Source organism: Balearica regulorum, chromosome 16 (assembly GCF_011004875.1).
Source record: "Balearica regulorum gibbericeps isolate bBalReg1 chromosome 16, bBalReg1.pri, whole genome shotgun sequence".
In the NCBI taxonomy this organism is placed as follows: Eukaryota; Metazoa; Chordata; class Aves; order Gruiformes; family Gruidae; genus Balearica; species Balearica regulorum.
In genome coordinates this window covers 8,660,073-8,680,750 of record NC_046199.1, presented here as the reverse complement: position 1 = coordinate 8,680,750, position 20,678 = coordinate 8,660,073, and the positions used below count along the sequence as shown (strand labels likewise).

At 58.2% G+C, this 20,678-nt stretch overlaps 1 protein-coding gene across 2 annotated transcripts; it reads right to left on the bottom strand.

The window, feature by feature from the left end:
* Positions 1-14,544: 14,544 nt before the first annotated feature.
* COMMD7 (COMM domain containing 7) lies at positions 14,545-20,475 on the bottom strand. Of its 2 annotated transcripts, none has more exons than XM_075768598.1 (9): positions 20,221-20,475; positions 18,878-18,931; positions 18,660-18,765; positions 16,985-17,041; positions 16,868-16,905; positions 16,180-16,270; positions 16,005-16,054; positions 15,442-15,490; positions 14,545-14,931 (listed from the first exon to the last, which is right to left on the bottom strand). In XM_075768598.1, the coding sequence occupies exons 1-9, from the start codon at positions 20,368-20,370 to the stop codon at positions 14,855-14,857; spliced, it is 672 nt and encodes a 223-aa protein (XP_075624713.1). In that variant the 5' UTR covers positions 20,371-20,475; the 3' UTR covers positions 14,545-14,854. The 2 variants fall into 2 exon arrangements, with proteins under 2 accessions (XP_075624713.1, XP_075624712.1); XM_075768597.1 differs by having other exon boundaries at positions 18,660-18,762; positions 20,221-20,384.
* Positions 20,476-20,678: the final 203 nt, after the last annotated feature.

The following is a 20,678-nucleotide window of genomic DNA, read 5'->3' as shown; positions in this document are numbered from 1 at the left end:
GAGGCTGCAGGGCTCCTGGGAAATCCGACGCAGAGCAGCAGCGATGAAATGGCACGGAGGGCTCCAGCCTTCTCTGTGGCTCGTTAGAGCTCTGCTCGCTGATAACGCCCCGCTTTGGAGCTACAGGGGAGTTGTTCTCCCATTTCCATTAATTTACCACCCACTTCTATCTGAACAGATTGCTCTGGGCCCGATCCTGCGATACCTCCTGCCAGGCACAGGGCCCAGGCCTGTCTGCTGATGAGCAGGATTCGTCCGGCGTGGCGTTGGGGGGGTACGCATCCCTTGGTGCAAACCCTGTTGCCTTTGGGGCCGTCGGCACCAGTCGGGAGCCTCAGAAGCTGCAGGGTCCTGGGTCATGGCGTGGACCCGGGGCTTGCCCGGCTTCTCCCTCCCCGTTAGGCTGCTGCCTGCAGCAGTGGCTGCTGCCAACAGCGCTGCCTGGACTCCCTGCCTGCGCTGCTACCGCCTGCAGCTCGGTGACTTGCTGGATCACGCTGTGCATGCTGCTCGCCCCTGCAGCGCCCGGGCACCGTCCTGTGCGTGCAGCCACGGTGCCAGCGCTGTGACCGGCCGGTACATGCCCCGGGGACAGGCACCGCTGGGGGAAGGTGGGCGGTTGCTCTGCAGGGTGAGCCTCCTCGCTGGTGCCTGGAGCAGCGGTGGTGGAGCCCGCTGGGAGCCGCTGGCTGGTGATCCGCCCGGGATCCCTGGCCTCACCTTGCGGCTGCACATGCTTTCCCAGCGGTGCCGGTCTCTGGGGTCGCAACATGCCCTAACCCTGTACCTCCCGGCAACTCCTTCCTCTGCTCCTGGGAGTCAGCCTGTGCGACCAACGCCTGCCTGCAACACCCACATCCCCTTTGTTCCTGGTGTTGCTGCTGTTCTTTTGCCTACTGGCATTTAACCCCACCCAGGATCTAACCCTGGGGGTGTTCAAAAATCCAGATCAGCCCTGTGTCCTGTGGATTGTCCTTGGTTCAGCCAATTCCCATCTCTGAATTAATAGAGCAAAAAATAAAGCAGAAGTTCCCCTTCTGACCAGACACTGCTGTACTCTGCTTAACTATGAACTTCGATGCATGCATTGTACATTTTTTTCTGTTTATCGATACATGGTGGGGTAGGAAGTCTGAGTGGAGCCGGGACCACGATGAGCGCAGACCTCCACAGCCGCCAGCCAACAAACAGCGTCGCAGCTGGGACCCTCCACAGGGGCCACGTTCCCTCTGCAGAAGTCTAGGTAGGCTGTGCAGGACAAGGCTGCCTCTTGCTTTTCCCGTTATCTATAATACTGGCAATAAATAATAACACAGAACATTTTCATACAGCGCTTTGCATCTGCAGAGCACCTTGCAAACACTAGTCCGTGAAGAACATTTCCAGAGGATGAGTGCCTTGCTGGAGGCCAGTGGCAGGTAGGGACAGGGGCCAGGGCAGTGGGACTCTCCACCAGGTAGAGCTGCCTCTTTAAACGAGGAAGGAGGATGGCAGGGAGAGAACTGTGGGCTGCTCCGGGTCCTGTTTGATCCTTATCATCCCTACATTTTTGTGTATGATTCAATAAACTGCTTTGCTTGCACAACTTACTTGATTCTCATGGCATGACTCAGGTACAAATGATCTGCTCACATTAGCAAGTGATAGAGTTGAGCCCCATGGCTACAAAACCTTCAAGAGATCCTAATTTTGATTCAGTCAGCCTGGAGGGCAGAGCCAACCACTTCCCTCTGAGGCCCTTGCAGAGGGAATGGGGCAAATGAGGGTGGCAGGGCGGGTATGTACCATGCTGACATGGCCGAGGCTGGCATCTGCTTGCTAAACCTGCAAAAGGTCTCTTAGAGTTTGGGGGGCTCCTGGAGCCCCTCTTCCCTCAAGACCTCATCACATTCAGTCCCTGAGGAGGTTCTGGGACCTTCTGTCCTGGATCAGGCCCTAGCCTCAGGCAGCCAGGGCAGGCTTGGTGCTTGGAGGGGATGTGTATCTGCTCTAGGGAGATGGCTGCAGGGGAACTGCAGGTGCTCAGCACCTCTGAAAGCCCAGCCCTGGGGATGCCCAGCTCTCCTTGGAGGTATCTCACTTCTAGGTGCTTGTGCTTGGAGGTGACTTGCCTGAAAACACATGGGGCATCTGTGAGCTGCAAGTCTTTGGGAGCGTGTCCGGGCAGGAAGATCGCTGTGGCAGCCAGAAAGACGATGCCCCTTTCTGCTCACAGGAGAGTCCTGTACCCATGGTGTCCTGGAGCTGTGGGATGCTTCTCCTCTGGCCTCAGGGCTGCTGGGGCTCTAGGGGACAAGCTGTCTGCAGCTTCTGCTCTTTATTTGTATTTCTGGGGGAAGGGCAGGAGAATGTGCACTGTCCCATGGCAGGGTGCAGGGCGTTATCTCCTGACAGTGCCCCAGTGCTGGTCCAGCGATGACTCCTGTGTCCCTAGCTCAGCCCTTAGAGGAAGAAGGGCTTTTGGGGACAGCTTTGGTTTCCATGCTCCCCAAGACTGCAGGCAGGGAAGAGGGCAAGTGAGTCAGTGCAAAGCCATGGCTGAAATGCAGAGCTGTGCTTGGCAGCCTGGGGAGTGGGGCAGTGGCTGCAGGGGGAGGAGGAGTGGGTGCAGTGCTCCCCCAAGGCCAGTCCTGGCCTGGAGCTTGAGATGGGGACTGGTGTGGGGATGGAGGCTTGCCATCTCCCCTACCTCCTGGGCTTGGCCCCATTTCCAACGTGTCTTGGCACCATATGGCGCTTGCTTTATTTGTTCTGCTGTGACTTGGGAAGGAGGGCAGTGTTTCATTGTCTGGCAGAGGAGGTGGGACACAGGCACAGGAACATGCCCATGTCCCGTGGGATCGTCGCCTGAGCCAGGCACTCCACATCTCGCCCAAGTTGCAGGTCAGTGTCCTCAACCCCACGCAGCCCTTGGCTCCAGAGGTGCTTCCCCGGAGAGTCGCTGCCGGAGAATCACCCACCCACGTGGCTCTGGAGCTGAACCAGCACCGCGTGCGCGGGAGCATCCCGGTGCGGAGCACGACCGACCCGCAACAGGACGCTGCCTGGTAGGAGGAAAACGTGGCAGTGCTGTTACTGACTCATCAGAGCAGAGCACAGGCAGAAATTCTGCGACAGCGATGCCGGGCTTGCCCAGCACCAAAAAGTGACAGCACGCTCCACCCACCCGGGTTTGCGGGGAGCAGGAGCCTTCTCTGCATGCCTGCTGTCTGGGGGAGCTGCTATCCCGCGCACATCTCCCCATCCTGCTCCGTGGCATCCCAAATCTCAGCCTACAGCTGCCCCGCCGCCCCCGCACTCCCTCTGGCCCTGCGTTTCCCTTCCCTCTGCTGCTCAGGGCTCAGCTCGCTCCCATCGCACTACAGGGATGGGGGAGGAAGGCTGCCTTAGAGGCTCAGAGGCCCAGCCCTGCCAGATTTGCATATTTTTTACTGGCCCCTAAACAAGACGTTTCTCCAGGGAAGTGAATGCATCGTCTTCTGTCCCCAAGGGGTTCTGCATGCTGGGACAGCAGCCACAGCTCATGAAGGGACCATGGTCCCGGCACCCACCGCGGGCTCGCCTCAGGCACAGCCCCGGTCTGCACGCCACTGCTCTCCTGCTCTCTGCAGGAAAAGCTTTTTTCCTTGGTGGTTTCAAAATTCACGGGCTTTAATGCTACTGACCTGGGACCAGGTCCTGTCCCTCTTCGTTCGCACGAGGAGTCCTGGAGGCGGCCAGGCTGCAGCTGCCTGCACAAACCTGCCCATTTTTATTTTTTCACTAGAATTGCCAGCATGTCCTTCCTCTCGTGTATAATTTAGTCGCATGAAAAGAAGCCGCGCGAGGAGGGGAGAGGATGGGGAAACTTGCAAAGTCAGCCATGGAGAGGGAATCTGTGTCAGAAAGCATTACAAAGGGAGCTGGGGGATTGGCTCCAGTTGCTTCCAGTTGCTGTTTGTTTGTGCCAACCCCTTAGGAGATTGCCCAGTGCAACGCGCGGCTCTTTCTTTCCCTGCGTCCCTCTCTCTCCTTTTATTGCACTGCAGACTCCGGCTGGGACAGCCCATCGCTGTTGCTATGGCTGCAATATGCGGGGAAGGTTCGGCCGGATAATAATCGCCGGAGAGCATCTCTCTCCTTCCTGCCGTGTGGTTCCCCGGCCCCTCCGACCGGCGGTCTCGCAGCCCAGCGCCGCTCGGCAACCGCTCCGTCTCCTCCACGGCAAAAGCCGCAGAGTGGATTTTATACCCATGAGATTAGACAGGGCTGTGCACGCCGCTGCCAGCGCCCGCAGGAGGAGGAGGAGGAGGAGGAGAGCAGGGCAGCTCCGGGCTGGGCGGCAGCCAGCGGCCCCGGGGAGGGCCGGGAGGGGCGGCGGGCAGGTAGGGCAGGCAGCGCCGGCCCAGCGCCGCTGCCCGGGAGCGACGGGCGGGAGGTGCCCGGCGGGGGCCGGGGGGGGGGGGGGGCCGGTGCCACCGCCCCTCCCCGGGGAGCGGGGGGGCCCAGCCGCAGCGGAGCGGAGCGCAGCTGATCCCCGGCCGCGGCGCGCAGCTGATCCGCCGCCCGCCCACCCCGCCAGCTGCCGCAGCGTGGGCAGCTGGGGGCCGGCGCGGAGGCGCAGCCGCGGTCCCGCGTGTCCCCGCCGGCACCGCACGGCCCGGCCCGGCCCGGCCGAGCGCGGAGGCCCCGGGGCAGGGGGGGGGCGTGGGGTGGGGCAGGACGGCCGGGGAGGGCCGGGACAAGCAGATCCTCGCCGCGGGGAGAGGAGAAAGGGCGGCGCGGGGCGGGGGGGGAGAGGGGCCGCGCCGCGGCACGACGGTGCCCGGTGCCCCCGCGCCGCGCGGGGCTGCCGGAACGCCGGGCCGGAGGGAAGCGCTCGGTCCCTGCCCGCTGCCGGAGCCGGGAGGGCGGGAGCGAGGGCGGGCGGCGCCGGCTGCCTCCTCCCCGCAGCCCGGCAGCCGCGGACGGGAGCGCCGCACCGCGGGACCGGATCCCGGCGGGGAGCAGCGGGGGGGGGCCGAGGCGGGGGCGGGGGCAGGCTCCTGCCCGGCGGGGTGAGGTGACGGGGGGAGCCCTGCGCTGCAGGCAGCTGCCTTCAGCTCTGCCAGCTGCGTGGTCCCGGGCCTCTGCTCTGCCAGGCTGTGCCTGCCTGCAAAGGGTCTGAGCGGCAGCAGGCGCTCCATTGCGCAAGGGCTGCACCCGGGGCACCAAGCCCTGCTGCAGGTGGGGTTTGGGGGAGAAGCCCCATGCTGCAGAGACCGTGTGTGTCCTGGGCTGTGATGCCAGGAGTGAAGGTGGCTGCAGCACAACAAGCCCTGTCACACAGGGAGCGTGATCCTCCCCAGCCCTCGCCATGGGAGCCGTCCATGCTGCACACCCACAGCTGCCGACTGCTGAGGCGGGCCGGGCTGCGGCGTGTCCTGACGGGGCTGCAGCCGAGCTGCGTTGCTTTCCCTGTCGTGGGGACCCTGTGCCTGCCCGGTCCTTCCTCTGCATCTGCACCTGGGTGCCCAGGGATATGTGGGCAACGGTCCTGCTACGGCCAGCAGCTGGGCCGGGGGCAGAGGGCAGGGGAGCTCGCGCACGCCCCAGGGCTCGGCTGAGCTGCTGCGGTGTGTGGGGTTGGGGCAGCAGTGGGACCATCGCTCACGCTGGGCCCCGGCAGTCCTGCGGTGCAGGAGCGAGTGTCACGGCCTCAGCGGTGCCACCGGGCCGGGCCCTAGTGCTTCCCGCTGTGCAGGCGCTGTGCCTCCCGCATTTCTGATTACCATCTTGTTTGGAGCCGCTGCAGCGGCTGTAATTTGATGCTCTCAAAGTTGGTGTTTACAAGGGACAAGGCAGCCATCAGAGGGCTCTTCTTGTTTTCCCAGTGAAAGAATATTCCTCTCTCCACGGCGTGTGGCTGCTCTGTGTGCCAAGCCCTGCCCGGGTTACGCCGAGCATCTTGCAGAAACACCTTATGCGGTCAGCACCTCTGGAGCCACTGTGCTGCCCAGACAGCAGGGTCGGGGACCCCACACTGGGGTGTTTGGTGGGGCAGCGGGTGCAGACCCTCTGGAGCACTGGGCTGCTCAGTGCCTGCGCCATCAGGAGGCCGCCCGCCAGGCAGGAGGTGCTGGGAGGCGGGTGAGCTGGCGGCCCCGTGGGACTCATCAGCTCCTTGTTGACAAATCCTTTCACTCACGAGCAAGCAGAACAGGACAGAGCCTGGCGCGAGGCTTCCCAGTGCCGCTCCAGCTCTGCAACCGCTGTGACCTCGCTGGGATGTGCTGCTGTTTTGGTTGCCGCTGGGACCCCACAAGGTGCCCACCTCCCCAGGTGGTGGGTGGGCTGGTGAGCTGACCCCCCACTAGAGCCCCAGCAACCCCCCTAGGCTGCTCACCCCCCCAGCACCTGCAGCCCCACCCCACAGGGCTCATCTACAGAGCTGGGGAAGGTACCGCTGGCATCTGTGCCCTCATCTTTGCACCAGGGCTGAAAATCACACCGGTCACCGCACTCAAACCCTGGTTCCCCTGTGGGTGCCCCAGTGGGGTCTGGGCATTTTGGCATCGCTCCTGCAGCACAGTGTGACACGGGGCTGTGCCTGCTGAACAGATGGCACCACCGCAGCCAGCACTGCCGCAGCCGGATTTGGTGACAGAGGAGAGTACCTGCTGCCCTCTGGCCGGTCTGTCACGGCTGGGAGCAGGGAGCTGCACCCCGGCCCTCCGGAGGGCCCCTCAGGAGAGTTGTTTGCAGAATGCCAGCTACAAGGGCAGACTCTGCTCCAGGCACGGTCTGGGGTAAGCAACGCAGGGATCAGCAGCAATAAAAGCTCTGCAAGCCCTTTGTGTCGTGCTGTGTTTAGGCAATGCCATCTATCATGGGGCAGCAGATCCTCCATTTGGTTTTGGTTTTTTTTTTTTTGTGCCCCCAGCTCATGGGAGTCCTGCTGGGAGGAGAGTGATAAGTAAAAGGCAAATGAGCTGCAGGAGGGAGAAGTGTTAATGGGAGAGCTCTTGGGTGGGAGGGAGTGGGGACTGCAGGCACCTGGGCTGGGGCAGGAAGCTATAAGACAGGTTGGAAATAGGGGTACATCATGGCAGGGAATGGCCTTGGAGAGGGGATGAGGCTGGAGCTAGAGGCAGAGCTGGAGCATGCAGCAGGCTGGGAGGCTATGGTGAGTGAACTGTGGGTATTCATGGTGCTGTTACTACAGCCACTTGTTTCTACCACCCCTAGTGAGGTGGGAGCATGATGAGCTCTGAGAAAATATCATTGCTGGATCCTGCCCCTTGGCCCGGTGCTCACCGCATCATGCGGACAGAGCTGCCTGTGCCTTGGCTTCGCTGCCTGGAGGGTGAGCGAGATGGTGGAGGGGAAGGCAGGACTTGTCCTTGCCAGTGTGGGCAGAGCCCTGTGGGAGGGGACTGGGGAGGGAGACAGAATTGACCCCACAGGGGATGGTGATGGGAAAGAAGAGGCAGCCCCTGGGCTGGCTGTGGTGTTTGTCCTCCCTGCCCCATCCGTGCCCCAGCCAGGAGTGCTTTTTCCCCCTTCCCCAGGGTGGAAGGGGCTATGGGCTCGTCACCTGCAAGGGATGGACGTGCCGCCTGCAAACTGCTTGTGTTGGTGGTGCTGTGCGTGTACTTGTGTGTCTTGCAACCCTCTGAGTCTGGTGCAGGGTCTGGGCTTGCCCTGGCTTTTCTCTCTGCTCTCTCTTTTCCTGGCTGTAAGGTTGGCTTCTAGGCAGAGCCTTAAAAACTACATGCATACAAGTACTAAAAAAAGCATAATTTTATTCAATAACTGCATTGTGTGCTCAGAATTCACTTATATGTGAGATGGATCAAGTAAAAAAGCTGGTGAAAAAGGCGTGTGCTCCTTCTCTCTCTAACCTGCTCCAGCAGTGCTCTGCTAAAGCTGCTTTGTGCCCGCAGCCCTGTGCAGAGGGCTCCAGCTGTGCTGCGTGGGCTCCAGCCCCGTGGGCGCTGTGTCCCTCCCCACGCAGTGGGACCTTGGCTGGGCCGGCCTGCAGGGCTCTGCCTGACCCCAGGGGTCCCCTGCTCCGCACCAAGGGTGGCTGCGAGGGGTCCAGCATCCTGCAAGCATCCGACCACCCCCTCGTCCTGCACCCCTGCTGCCTTCCTTGGGGCCTGGCCCTGCAGAGGCCACTCGCAGCTGGGGCCCCAGGCACCTACCAGTGTCCCACATAGCTGGTGGCATGGTAACTTTTATGGGTATATATATGTACATATATATATATCACAGCCAATTCTTCAGTAGTGGAAGCTAAAAATACCAGCCTGCCTGGCTGGGTAACCAGATGCCGTGAGGTGGCCCCCAGCGAGGCAGTGTTTCTCCCTATTATTTTTATTAATCTGTTTTTAGTAAAGCCAACCCGACTGATGAACTGACCCAACCCAGCACATTGTGGGGTGGGCTGGGGCCTGCTTGGGCACCCTTCCCAGGTGATGATGGGGAACGGGGACAGTTGGTTTTCAGGTTTATTGCATTTTGAATAAATCTGGAAAGTGAGGAATGGGTGTGCTGCTGTGACATGGCTCCTGCCTTCTCCTCCCCCAGCCTGGAGGCTGAGCTGGCACAGGGGGCTCCACTCAGGGCTGTGGGTACTGGTGCTCACGGCTGTTGCTGCCGCAGGGGCAGTACTGGGGGGTCCCGGGGGCCGGTGCAGGATGGCCCAACTGGAGGGTGTCCGGGCATGACACTTGGCTGGGGGGGGGGGGGAGGGTGGGGAACAGGAGGAAGGGGGTCCTGCCTGCCAGGAACGGGGCGCGGGATGGGGCAGAGGAGGGAGGGACGGTCAGTCGGCGGGGACAGGGTGGCGGATTAGGGGAGGGATGGGGTGGAGGGAGGGATAGTCGGAGGGAAGAGGGGTGGCCAATGGAGGGAGAGAAGGGGGGATGCCCGGGGGACGGAGGGATGCAGGGAGAGATTTCCCCGGAGGCGGAGGGCGGGATGCCCCGGGGAGGGAGCGATGGAGGACGCAGAGATGGAGCGGGCGCTGGGGGACGCAGAGATGCTGGAACGGGGGGGGGGGGTGCTGGAGCAGGGGGGTGCTGGAGCAGGGGGGTGCTGGAGCAGGGGGCGATGCCCGGCGGGGTGGGGGTGGGGAGGGGCGGGGGCGCGGAGCCACGCGCTGCGCGGTGCTCTGGCGCCCTCTGCTGCTCCGCGCTGCGCACCGCGGCGGGGGGGGGGGGGCGGGGCCTGGCTCACGGCGGTGCCGTGAGTTTGCAAGGACTCAGCGGTTACGTGATGCATGGCGGTAAACGGGGGGCCCTGCCTGGAGACCCCCACTCCAAGCTCTGCCCCGCGGGGCTGCCGAGCCGAGAAAATGGAGCTGCCGCGGCTGGTGCTCCCTGGGGAGCGCTGCCTGCACCCACCCCTCGTCCCACCCAGGCCCTGCAGCCGCCCCTGCCAGGAGCCATGGGGTGAATGCACAGCAGCAGCCCCCTGCCCTGGGGGACGGTGGTGGTGTGAACCAGGGTCCCAGCAAGGGAAGGGCCCTTGACCTTGCTTGCAGCCTCCAAATTTTCACACAGAAACAGGAGCAGTACCGAGGTGCATGTGGGCAGCAGTGCTCCCAGCAGCCTCGGCCAAGCAACGCCTCCTGTCTGCAGACTGGCAGTGTCCCACTGCTTATTCACATCCCACCCACTGGTGAGAAACAAAGCTTAGGGAAGGATTTGGGCTCAGCTGCCAATGGGGACACGCGCAGTCCTTCCTCAGGCTGCTGCCCCGAAACCTGTCCCGAGGGCACCGTGTGCAAGGGCTGGTGCTGCCTTGGGGCTCAGCACTGCTGTTGTGGATGTGGAGGATGCTGTGGTGCAAGGGCCAGCATAGGGATGGCACAGGGGCTCCTTGCCTGGTGTTTTGTAGCAGCTGGTCACCACTAGGACTTTTTGAGAGCGTGCTTTCAAACAAAGATATTCCCCAGTGCTGTGAGATGTGTCAGCAGCACAAGGGTTAACCCTGCTTTCCCTCTCTTTCCATGGTGAACTCGGTGGCGTGGTCGGGGATAACCTCGTTAGCGGCTGCGCTGCGGCAGCGATGCCCCTGGGACAGAGCAGCCCTATAAAATGGAGCTGTGCGCTGCGGGGAAGCGCTGGGAAATGGTAGCTGAGCTGCCTCGGTGGGCTGCTGGCAAGGTGCTCCCCCTGCCATGTGTGAGCCTGCGGCTGCTCGGGGTGTTAGGGATGGAGCAGCTGGACCAGGCTGTTTGGGATAGGACGCGGGTTTGTCATGGCAGGTCTGGGTGCTGGTAACGAAGCTGTGCCCACAAGGGAAGCGGTTGCAATCAGTTCTGGGTAGGGCTGCCCCGAGCGAGGGTGCTGGGTCCTGTGAGGGGCTGGCCCAGCCCCCACACCTCGGGGAGGATCCTCTCCAAAACGGTCCCTGAGATCCGGCTCCTCCTCAGCCACCTGCAGAGTGGGTGCTCAGGTCTGGGGTCAGGGCTGGCAACACAGGTGCACACAGGGACCTTGGCACCAGCCGTGAGGGCACCTGTGTTGTGCCAGCCGTGCAGCCCCCAGCCCTGCGGCGGGGTCTGGGGAAGCCTGGTGATCCCCTCCTGGTCTGCTGTTTCTCGGATGGGCTGGTGAGCTCCCACCATCCGCAGGGCTGGTACTGGCATCGGTGCCTGAGAATTGTTTGCTGCCTGTGCCGTTGTGCCACAGGCCCTGTTTCTGGTGGCCGCCTCCCCGTGCTGTGGGAGAAGATGGGTTCCTTATGCCTGAGCATTCATTCGCTCTGCTGATCGACAGCCTGCGGTCTGGCTGAGCAACCCCAATTGTTCCCAGTATGCCTGGACAAAGAAATGCCTAGAGAGATGGCAAGGCTTAGGAGAAGAGGACATGCTAAGAATATTTCCACTGCCTTGGACACCATCATTTTTTTTCCCCATCCCCCTCCGCAAGAATGAGAGGCAGAAACTCGGTTTCACAGGCAGAGTGGGATGCCTGTCCGGAGCAGGGCGGGTGCAGGAGAAGCCTGTCCCAAAGCAGGCTGAGAGTTTGTCCTCAGCAACAGCATTGAGCGCAGTACTCCCCTGTCTGCTCCTGGTAAGGGAGGCAAACGCCGAGGGCCTCTCCCTGGAGCATGGGCTATGGGAGCCACAGGTAGCCCCATGCATCCCCTGAGGGTCCTTGTCCCCAGGGACTCACGTGGCACCGCAGGGTGGTGGCACTTGTCCCGGGGCCTCGTATGCACTCAGGACTGCTGTTCCCAGACAAAGCGATTTTGGGAGCTGCAGTTTGCAGCTGACAGCCTGGGTGCTGCATCATCCCAAAACCTGGAGGAATTGGGGAGGGGAACAGCGTGGGGTGAGGACGAGCAGGACTGGCTTCATCAGCCGTGCTGCTGTTTGGGATTAACACCATCACAGAGGCAAGGTCTTTTCCTTTCCCCCAGGGCTGGTGTTCAGCCAGGCCAGGTCCAAGCACTTGCGCACGTTGCTGCGCCCTCGCTGCAAGCTGCGGGCTTTGCTCGGCGCGGGGCTCACCTCTGGGCTGCCGTTAGTGCCATGGCCTGCTGGTTCTTCTCCCCAGCTTGTCTCACCTGCCACGGCTCGTTCCCAGCTGTTGGCCAAACCTCAGATTTGTTACCTTGTTTTATGAACAGGAAAGCTGGGACAGGGATAAAGACTAAGCTTTCAAAGCCCTCGGCATGGAGTGGCTCCCGGTCCGCAGAAGCGAGGGGTTCCCACGGGAGCTCTGTGGGTTCCCACATGACCTGCGCAAGGTCAGGCAGAGCAGGCAGCGAGCCCCGGTTCCTTCCTTCCCCACGGGCTCGAGGTGGGAGCGGAAGCAGAGCTTGTGTCTGCTCCGCCACCTCCGAGCAGGGGGAGGGCAGTAGGCGCTGCTGAGGCTTTTGTTTTCGGGGCTTGGAGGGCTCCTTCACACGTGAAGGGAATGGCATCGGCATTTCCAGTAGGCAGAAGATGCTGCATCTGAAAACATCCTGGCTCCCTCAGTCATTAGCATCTGCCATGGTTGAGAATCACAACTGCATTGAATCGGTGTCAGGAAGCGACAGACCCCATGAGCACAGCCCCCGGCTGCTCCAGTGCAGCTTCTCAGGAGGCTGGCAGGGATGAGGGTGGGGGATGCCTGAATGCACGGGAGCACAGGGCCCGTTGCAGTCTGGCTCCTGGGGACCACTCTGCCACGTCCCCTGGGTTCAGGAGAGACTGCTCGCCAGCCTGGGGTGCAATAAGGCGGTCCCTGAGGCGGCAGAGGGTCCCCAGTGCAGCGAGTGGGACTGCGCAAGCATCTGAACGTGCGGGGGGTGACTGTGCTGCAGCTTTGGCACGGCTGAGCCACCCCTGCCCTGCTGCAGCCCCCGTGCTTGGGGCCGTGCTGCAGCTGGGAGGGCTCACGTGTGTCCCCCCCAACTCCCACCTCCAGCGGGGGCCTGGGCAGGAACAGGGGGGCTGTGGCACGGTGGCCCCCAGAGGAAATGGGCCGAGAAAGCCCTCAGGGAGGCAAACCGCTGCAGGAGTACAGTTAGCTTCACCCCAAGCTGTAAGAGGCCCCTGTTTCCCCTGCGCCCGCTGTCCTGCAGAGATTAGCTCTCGGCTGGCTGGGCTTGACGGGCAGCCGGAAGAGGCAGCGTGTGCCGAGCAGCGCGGGGCCGCCCGGAAACCTGGGCAAAACGGGCACCGCGGCAGCCCCTTCCCTCCCAGCTGCAGCTCAGCCCCTGCTCAGCCCTCCCCGCGGCTGTGCCAGGCTGTGCCCGCTGCCCGCCGAGTCCCACTGCGGGGGTCCGGGCATTCGCCATCACCCCGTGTGCTGGCGGCAAAGCCAGGGCCACGCTGTACAGGAAAGGCATGGCTGTCCCGCTGTGCTCGCCCCTGGCCAGCCCAATCAGAAGGGCAATCTGGTTTCCCCGCGGTTGGCGTCGCCCCGTGCCGATGCTGCCAGAGCCGGCTCCCTCCCCGCGCCCCTTCCCTGCCAGGGCTGCCAGCTCGGCTCACGCACAGCCAAGCGCGTGGGATGAAAGGGAGCTCCCGGGGTACCGAGGAGCGCTGGTGGCAGCATGAAGGTCACGCCGCGTCCCAGCGGCAGTGCTCTCTAATGCTGCTGATCAGAGATGCCCGTGGGGATTGCGGAGCAGCATGGAGGTGACCTGTGTGCTTGGGGTCAGTGGGCCGTGGTGTGCGTCAGCCCCAAGAGACTTAATCCCAACTGGGCAGGGGGTGACGGATTCCTGACCCGCAACTGAGCCTGGCATCTTGTCCAGCATCAGCGCGGTCCACCTCCTGCCGTAACCAGACAGGGTTGAATGGTGCCGCCCTGGCTCTGGGAAGGTGAGGAAAAATAATAGGAACAGGCAGCAGAAAATGTAATGTTTTGTCTTGAGAAAGGAGCCCTTTGCACCTTTTCTTCCTCCCTGAAATAGCTTTTCCTGCCACCCAAAAGGAGATAGAATATTCTGCAGGGCATTATTTCAAAGGAATTTTTTTTTTTAATTTACTGTAATCATGTGACAATGCTTGTGAATGGCCTGCTATGTGGGAAAATAAATATGCAAATACTGTCCCCAGGTCTGCCAGCAGGATTCTCCGAGCTGTTTCCCAAACACACAGTTCAGCCTATGCTCGTTATCAGTTCTAGTCCTTCACGCAGGACTGCATGAAATGCAATGCAGAAAAATGCTGGGATTTCTGCAAGCTGAAAACCTGCGGGTAAAGCTGGGAGTTGCAGGGAGCTTTGTGACGCCTTTCTCAGAGAAACTGTCTTTTTGTGCACGGCTTTAACTGGAAGCAGATGCCTGCACAGGGAGCCGCAATGCTGCTTGTCCCACAGCAGACTTGCAGGATGCCACAGGATAGTGAATTACTTCAGGTGTAGGCTAGAAACAGAGAGCAGTCAACTGGGATCTTCCCCAGTGCTGCGGTTTATTCCCTCCACTGTGACCGCTGAGTACATCAGGGATACGGAGGTGCCTCGGGAAGTCCCAGTGGAGGAACGGTAAGAGGGAGCTTCATTCAGCTTTGTGCCGTGGAAGAAGGCAATGGCAAGCTCAGGCTGTCCAGGAGCACCAGACAATTAAATGGTCTGGACAAAGGAGGAACCTTGGTGAACAGAACATCTTCCACTGTTCCTGTGTTGGGTCTGGGGCACCCCTCTGCTTCCTGATGAAGAGCTCATTCTCGCTGTTAGACAACTGAAGAGCCAAGCTAATGGTGCTTCATGGGGTTTGGACATATGTCTAGGAAAGGGGCTGGGTCTACCTGTGCCATGTCATGCAAACTGCAGATTAAAGAGCTGCTCGCTAGAGCCTAGCACAATCTAGTCGCCCCAAGAGGTTTATCATTCGTGCATGGAAGCAGATGTTTGGTTAAGGTTTAGAATCACCTATCACTGAGATACTTTTCCATAATTAGCCACGATTGGGGAGGATGTCATCAATCCATTTCTCAATACAAAAGTGAGCACTAAGTGATTCACCAGGTTAGATGCTCTTCCCTCGTCCTCTCTGCTTAATTCTTCCAAGTTTGAAAATGATTCTTTGCTTCTGTTTCTCTTTTTCTCACAAAATCAAATTCTGATACAAATGGAGCAGGATGGGAATGGGTTTATTTCTTTGCTGTTTTAATACAAGTATCCATATATTTCTGACCACTATTTCTCATAATAGTATAAAAAAAAAAAAAAGAGATGAGTGGACTTGTAGCTGCTTCAAAACACTTGCCAAAGTTTCAGGTTCTGAAGGACTGATGGGTCCTTCTGGGCTGTGACACCACTGCTTGTTGCACAGCCTTGTCTTCTTTTACCAGGCTGTCAGAGTCTGCTGGGAAAGATGATCTGCAGGCCCACAAGGAGAAATTAAACATCCTGGACAGATGTTGGTTCAGGCCCATGCAGTTTCAGCTGAAGCTTTCCAGACTGGTTTTGACCCGTTCCATTTCATGCAGGAAACTGTAGAACTGAGGCAAAGTTAATTCTGCAGAAAAAAAGAGGCGTCAAAGTCTTAGATTTCAGGTTACATTGGAAAAGCCATTCTGGTGCTACCACAGGGCAACCTGCAGTCACCTAAGCTAGGCAGGATTCGACACTGTGGATCTCAGCAGCTGTTTTTTTACACTAGCTGGGCTGCGTGGGGTTCTGGGCTAGGATTCTCCTAACAGCACCCGATGCTTGGGAATTGTTTACTTCCTTTGTCTGCCATGCTGCTCTGACTGCTTTTCACAGCTCCATGGCATATCTATATTTACTTAGGCAAAGATGTGAAGACTGCCCAGCACTCGGTGTTCCTAAATACTTCCAGAGTGACTGCGGTGGGGAGAGGCCAGGGCAGGAGCAGCTGCAGCATCCACCAGCGATGCTCTCGCACTGACCCCTGCTGGGTCCACGCCCAAAGCTCCCCAACCTCCAGCAACACTCGGAGTTCTGAGCTGCTGCTCTGCTTTTGCCAACTCCAACGCTTACTTCTTTTCCAGAACTGTTAACTCACCTATATATACGTTTTCCATTTGGCTCCCTTTTTTAATCACCAGCTTCAGCTTGGGGGAAGAAAAAGCAGAGGTATTTTAATTCAGAGAGACCTGTATTCTGAGCACCATGAAAACACAGAAGTGCAAGAGTGTGCTGTGAGTTTCAGATGGGCAGACTGCTGCAAAGCACGTGTGTCTTTGACAGGCTTTTCGGGAAATGTCACTGTAGGAATAGATTCCTCAGGCATTGCGAGGATCTCTGGAAGTCCTTATAAGTGATCACGTTTCCCCTCCCTCCCCGAGAGAGCGTGACCTTTGCTAGATTGAGCTTTTTGAACAGCTTTTCAGAGTGGGCTAAGCTTCTGTGATACATGATGCCTTCAGAAGAGAAGCAAATAGCAGCGTGCCTGCTGTCTGCTGGCAGTTGCACACAGAAGACTGAAGCAGATGCACCGTTGCAGACCTTGTTCCTATGAGATCTAGCATTCCTCTAGTTCCTCACAGCCAGTGCTTCCCACATGCCTGGTCGCAGCTTGCTCCTTAACGGCACTACAACCTGAACTCTCTGATGTAGAAGATTTACCTGTAAGAAGATACTCCCCACTTTTTCCAGTTCACTACTCCCAGCAGTCACTGTGAGTCAGAAAGAAGAGAAGGGAGATGATAACCTGTTAGCTAAACTGTGAAATAAAAGTTATTTAGCTGAGAGCTGCTGTTGGATTTCCCAACCCGCTCAGTTTACGTTTTAGCTCTATTACCTCCAAACTTCCACTCCATATCTACCAGCTGGTTAATCATCAGCGTCTGACCAACAGCCAGGCGTGTTAGGGTGGGGGAATTCACCTTCCACTGCAAGAGCAAAAGACACACGAGCAATCAATTCAGAGGGGCCTCTATTTATGTTACCTGTAATTTCAACATAAGTCAGAAACGAGGCAGACTGATGGCAGAAGCCCAAAGAGGAGGTGGGCAAAGGGGCAAACTAATGTGGTCAGGAGGGCTTTCAAAGATGTTTGAGTCCTGCTAAGATTTCCATCTGCCTTGTCACTTCTGTAAATGAAACTCGCTGTTTTTGTTTTAACACACTCGCTGTTTTTGTTTTAACACTGGTTCAGTGTAACAATATCTGCGCAAAAGTCATGTGTTGGTGTAACTGCATGACCTCGGGGCTCAAAGCATGCAAAGCAGGAAAACAATCAAATGAACGCCACACAGAAGTGCAGAATCATGAAACCAATGAGGTGAAGGCCACGGCAAACCAGAAGTATCATTAGATAAAGTGCTCCTTATCGGTTATCCAAGGATCTCCAGTTCAAAATTCTGAGCTGGTTTTGAAGAAAATACCCAAAGTGCTGACACATCTCAGTAGCACAGTGGGGTTTTACAAGTTCCTACTCAAAGACTGTCATTTTGTTAGCTTAGAAACAAGCAAAAATGTATTAATACCTGTTCTGCAAAATAACTGGCTTTCTCTTCACTGAGGCCTGTGGGAGAAATCATATGAGATTACTATATGTGACAAATATCAATTATCTTTTATTTAGTGAAAGTCAGGTGACCTACCTAGAGCAATAAAATCTGCTCTGACTTGTTCAGAAGACAAATTCCTCTTCAGGGCACCTGAATAAACAATGCAAAGAAGAAAAAAAAAAAAAATCGCTTTTTTTTACTGAGTCAAACCAATCTTTACCGAGTCAAATAAATGCAAGGAGGGAGACCCTGTGAGAGAAAGCCTCTGTTCTTGGACTGTGTTTTGAAACAAACCACAGCTCGTCAAGATAGGAAATACAGTTGTGCCTGCCGGTATCTTTGCAGATGCCCAGTGCTTTAAAAGTCAGGGCTACGGGAGTGCCCGAGAGAGAGGGAGAGATTTCATTGCAGGTATCCATGGAAACAGCAGCAGCGGTTGTGTTTTGAAGTTGCTGCTTTCTCTCCTATAGAAGCTTTGCTTGTTAAAGGAGAACTGTTAAGGCTGGCAGGCTACTAATTTGACCTACCTGCTGTGTTTTGGATTATGGGTGTGAACGTGTGCATATAACACTTTCTCCTGCTGTGCCTGCCTCCTTTGTTCTGGGGCACAGGCAGCACATGGAAGTTTACAAGGATTCTGTTCTCTGAAGCCAAGAGCAGGAATCTCATAAATTCAAAGACACTGCCAGTCCCACGTGGCTTTCCGTCTGTGTAGCGCATCGGCAAAGTTATCTGCTGTAATCTGTTCCGATGCCGTCTGTGGCATCCCAGAGCTAAGGAAAAGTTACAATGGGATTGGAGGAACAGGAACAATGAGACCGAGTGCACTTAGTCCTGAATCGGGAAGGGAGAAAATGCTGATTCCACATGAAATAGCCCCAAAACAGTTGGAGGAAAGGAAATTATTCAGTGTTACTCCTGGACAGAAGAAATGGCTTGAAGTTGTATATGAATGAAAGTTTAGACCAAATGCGGGAAACAGTTGTGCACAGCTGCACTGCTGTGCAGAAAGCTATGGGGAACCCAGGACTGAAGGATAATAGCAAGGGACTATTAATAACAAGAAGGATCAATGGGATGAAGATGCAGTGGAGGTGTTTGATGCATTATCATGTCAAACGGCAGCCACAACATCAGAGCAATATCATAAAGTGCTGGAGCCTAGGGTATTCAAGGGGAATCCCCCGGCCCCTCTGCCCCTCTATTTATGAATGAGAAACTGCTGGACAAGTTAAGTGTTTTTCTAAAACAAGACTGCAAGGACAGATGTCTCCTTTACGTGGCCTAGAACTAGGCGGGTTTCCAGCCCACTCTAGAGGGGCGTGTACACTCTTATCCTTCTCAAACAGCACTTGTCCTTGTAGGAATTACATACAGTACTGGGTCACTTGGATGGAAGTTCCTACAAAGACAGTGCCAACATGAGGTTGTGCTGGTCTGGCAAAAATGGGTTTATAGGTACAAGTTAAACCAAGCACAACACTGTCACAGTGTTAATGCATTTAATGCATAGATATTTAAGTGAGTTTAGTTAAGCCTGTGAAACGTGTGCAGGCAGGGTGTAAAGAATACAAAGCCCAAGTCACTAAACAGGGATATTTCAACAGGACATTTTTTGATTCTTAAATGCTAAGCCATTTATTAGCTACCATTAGCACTTACTGTGCAAACTAAGTGCACTGCAGTTCTGAAGACACACTTTAGCAGCATGCAGGAATGGACAGCAATAGTTTGGCCTCTGGGTAGCATGTGCAAATGTATCACTTACCATTAGGTACCAGAAGAATACTTTTGACAATGTTTTTCAGGGGGCCCAAGCTGATTTTATTCATGGTGGCAAAGTCTGAGAGCTGAGTCAGAAACCTTTCTACCTGCTCAAGAGAAAGAGCAGCGACACAATCTTATCTCCAGACACAATCTTATCTCCATTTCTCACCAGAGCGCTGCATTCACACACTTCTCCTTGGTGTTCTGCACATGCCTTACCTCCTTGGGCTCTATTAGAAAGCGGAAGAGGATTTCAGTCAGCGCTGAGAATTGCTGTGAAGAAACAGGACAGTGTTACTGAGTCAGGCATCTGCACATATCATTTCTCAGCACCTCACCACCCCTGTCACCACCACTACTAGGTGGTGATGTACCACCTTGATGCAGCTCCACCTGCCTCCAGTACATTGGTCCTAGAGTTTGATCTCCCATGCTGGTAAGGTACTCCAGTCCTCGGCATTACAAGATGCTTGTGGATGGGATTTGTTCATGGATGCTTTTCAGAGACTCTCAAAGGGTTTGAGCAGCTGGTAGCTGGCACTGCACAGGGCTTTTGTGACTCTTGGCTAATCGGAAGCTGCTGTTCTATCCTGCGTAATCCAAAAACTGAGTGGGAAAAGATGCAAACATCTACTCTCATGTTTCACAAATCCCATGGGGTAGCCAGACTAACTCGGGAAAGGAAAGGAACTAGTTAAAGGTTGAGTTGCTGTCTTCAGTTGTCTGAGCTGGCAGGGCTGGCCAGCCCGCCTGTAGGGCACAGCACCACCCCCCTCCCTCCTCTGTGTCCTGACCTTCTGGGTACGGCTGGCTGGTCTGCTGCTGCGGTGGCTCATCCTGTCCTACCCTTGCCGTCAGCCTTGGCCTGTTACCCATGGTTCTGGCAAGCGGAGCTAAAAAAGCCTCAGCTCTTCCACTAACTTCAGTGCGAGCTGAACCGGCTTCTGAGACGCAGCTGCACACCCAGTGCAGATGTGTACCGCCAACCGGGAGCACCGACTCGGGTGGTAGGGTGGCAATCACAACCCCAACGCCATGCAGTCCCACCGAGAAGAAACACTGCTCGGCAGGACACTACTGCCCACACAGAGCACGACGCGAGTGCCTCCATTGCCCTGAACACCTTGCAGCCTGAAAAACAGGCTCCTGCGGTGCGCAGGGCTCACCACGGGGCCACACTCTGCAACCCTGCTCCAGGCACCAGAAAACGCTGTTCCCTTCTGGAGCAGGTCGAGACCCGGCTGGGACCCCGGCACTGGGGCCTGGAGGCCTGACCGGGCCTGGTACCAGGGCTGCTCCGGGGCTGCAGGGCCTGGAGGCCCGATGGGGCCTAGTACCGGGGCTGCTCTGAAGGTGTGGGGCCTGCTGGGCTCGACCGGACCCGGTACCGGGGCTGCTCCGGAGCTGCGGGGTCATCTGGGCCCGGTACCCCGGGTGGCAGCTCACCCCGGCCGGCGGCGGCTGCCCTGGAGCCGGCGGCCCCGCGGGATCCCGGGCCGGGGCTGCTCCCGCGGCCGCGCCCCGCCCTCCCCCGGCCCGGCACGGCCCGGCACGGCCCCCACCTGGGCGCTGAGCTGGTTGAGGTTGTGCATGTCGCCGCTCACCGCCTCCGGCACCGGGTCGCGGGTGAAGTTGAGCAGCCCCATGGCGGCAGCCGCGGCTCCGCCCGCCCCGCCCGGCCCCGGCGCCGGCGCCCGCCTCAGCCTGAGCATTGGCGGCCGCACTTTCCGCACCGCCGCCGCCGTCCTGCTGCCCCCGGCTCTGGCCCCGCACCGGTGGAGGGGGGCGGCGGAGGGCACCCGGTGGGGCTCCCATCGCCCTCGGTCCCCTGGAGCGGCCGCTTGGCGCGGGTCATGGCGCACACCGAGGCGGCCCCTTCGCCCCTGCAGCCGCAGCCCGAGCTGCTGCCGTGGCGCTGGCAGAGCCCCTCGTTGGCACCGGGCCGGTGGCCGGCAGTCCAGCGTGCCCGGTCGCCCACCCCGGGGCTCGTGGCGGTGCTGTGCCACAGGCCCCAAGGCCA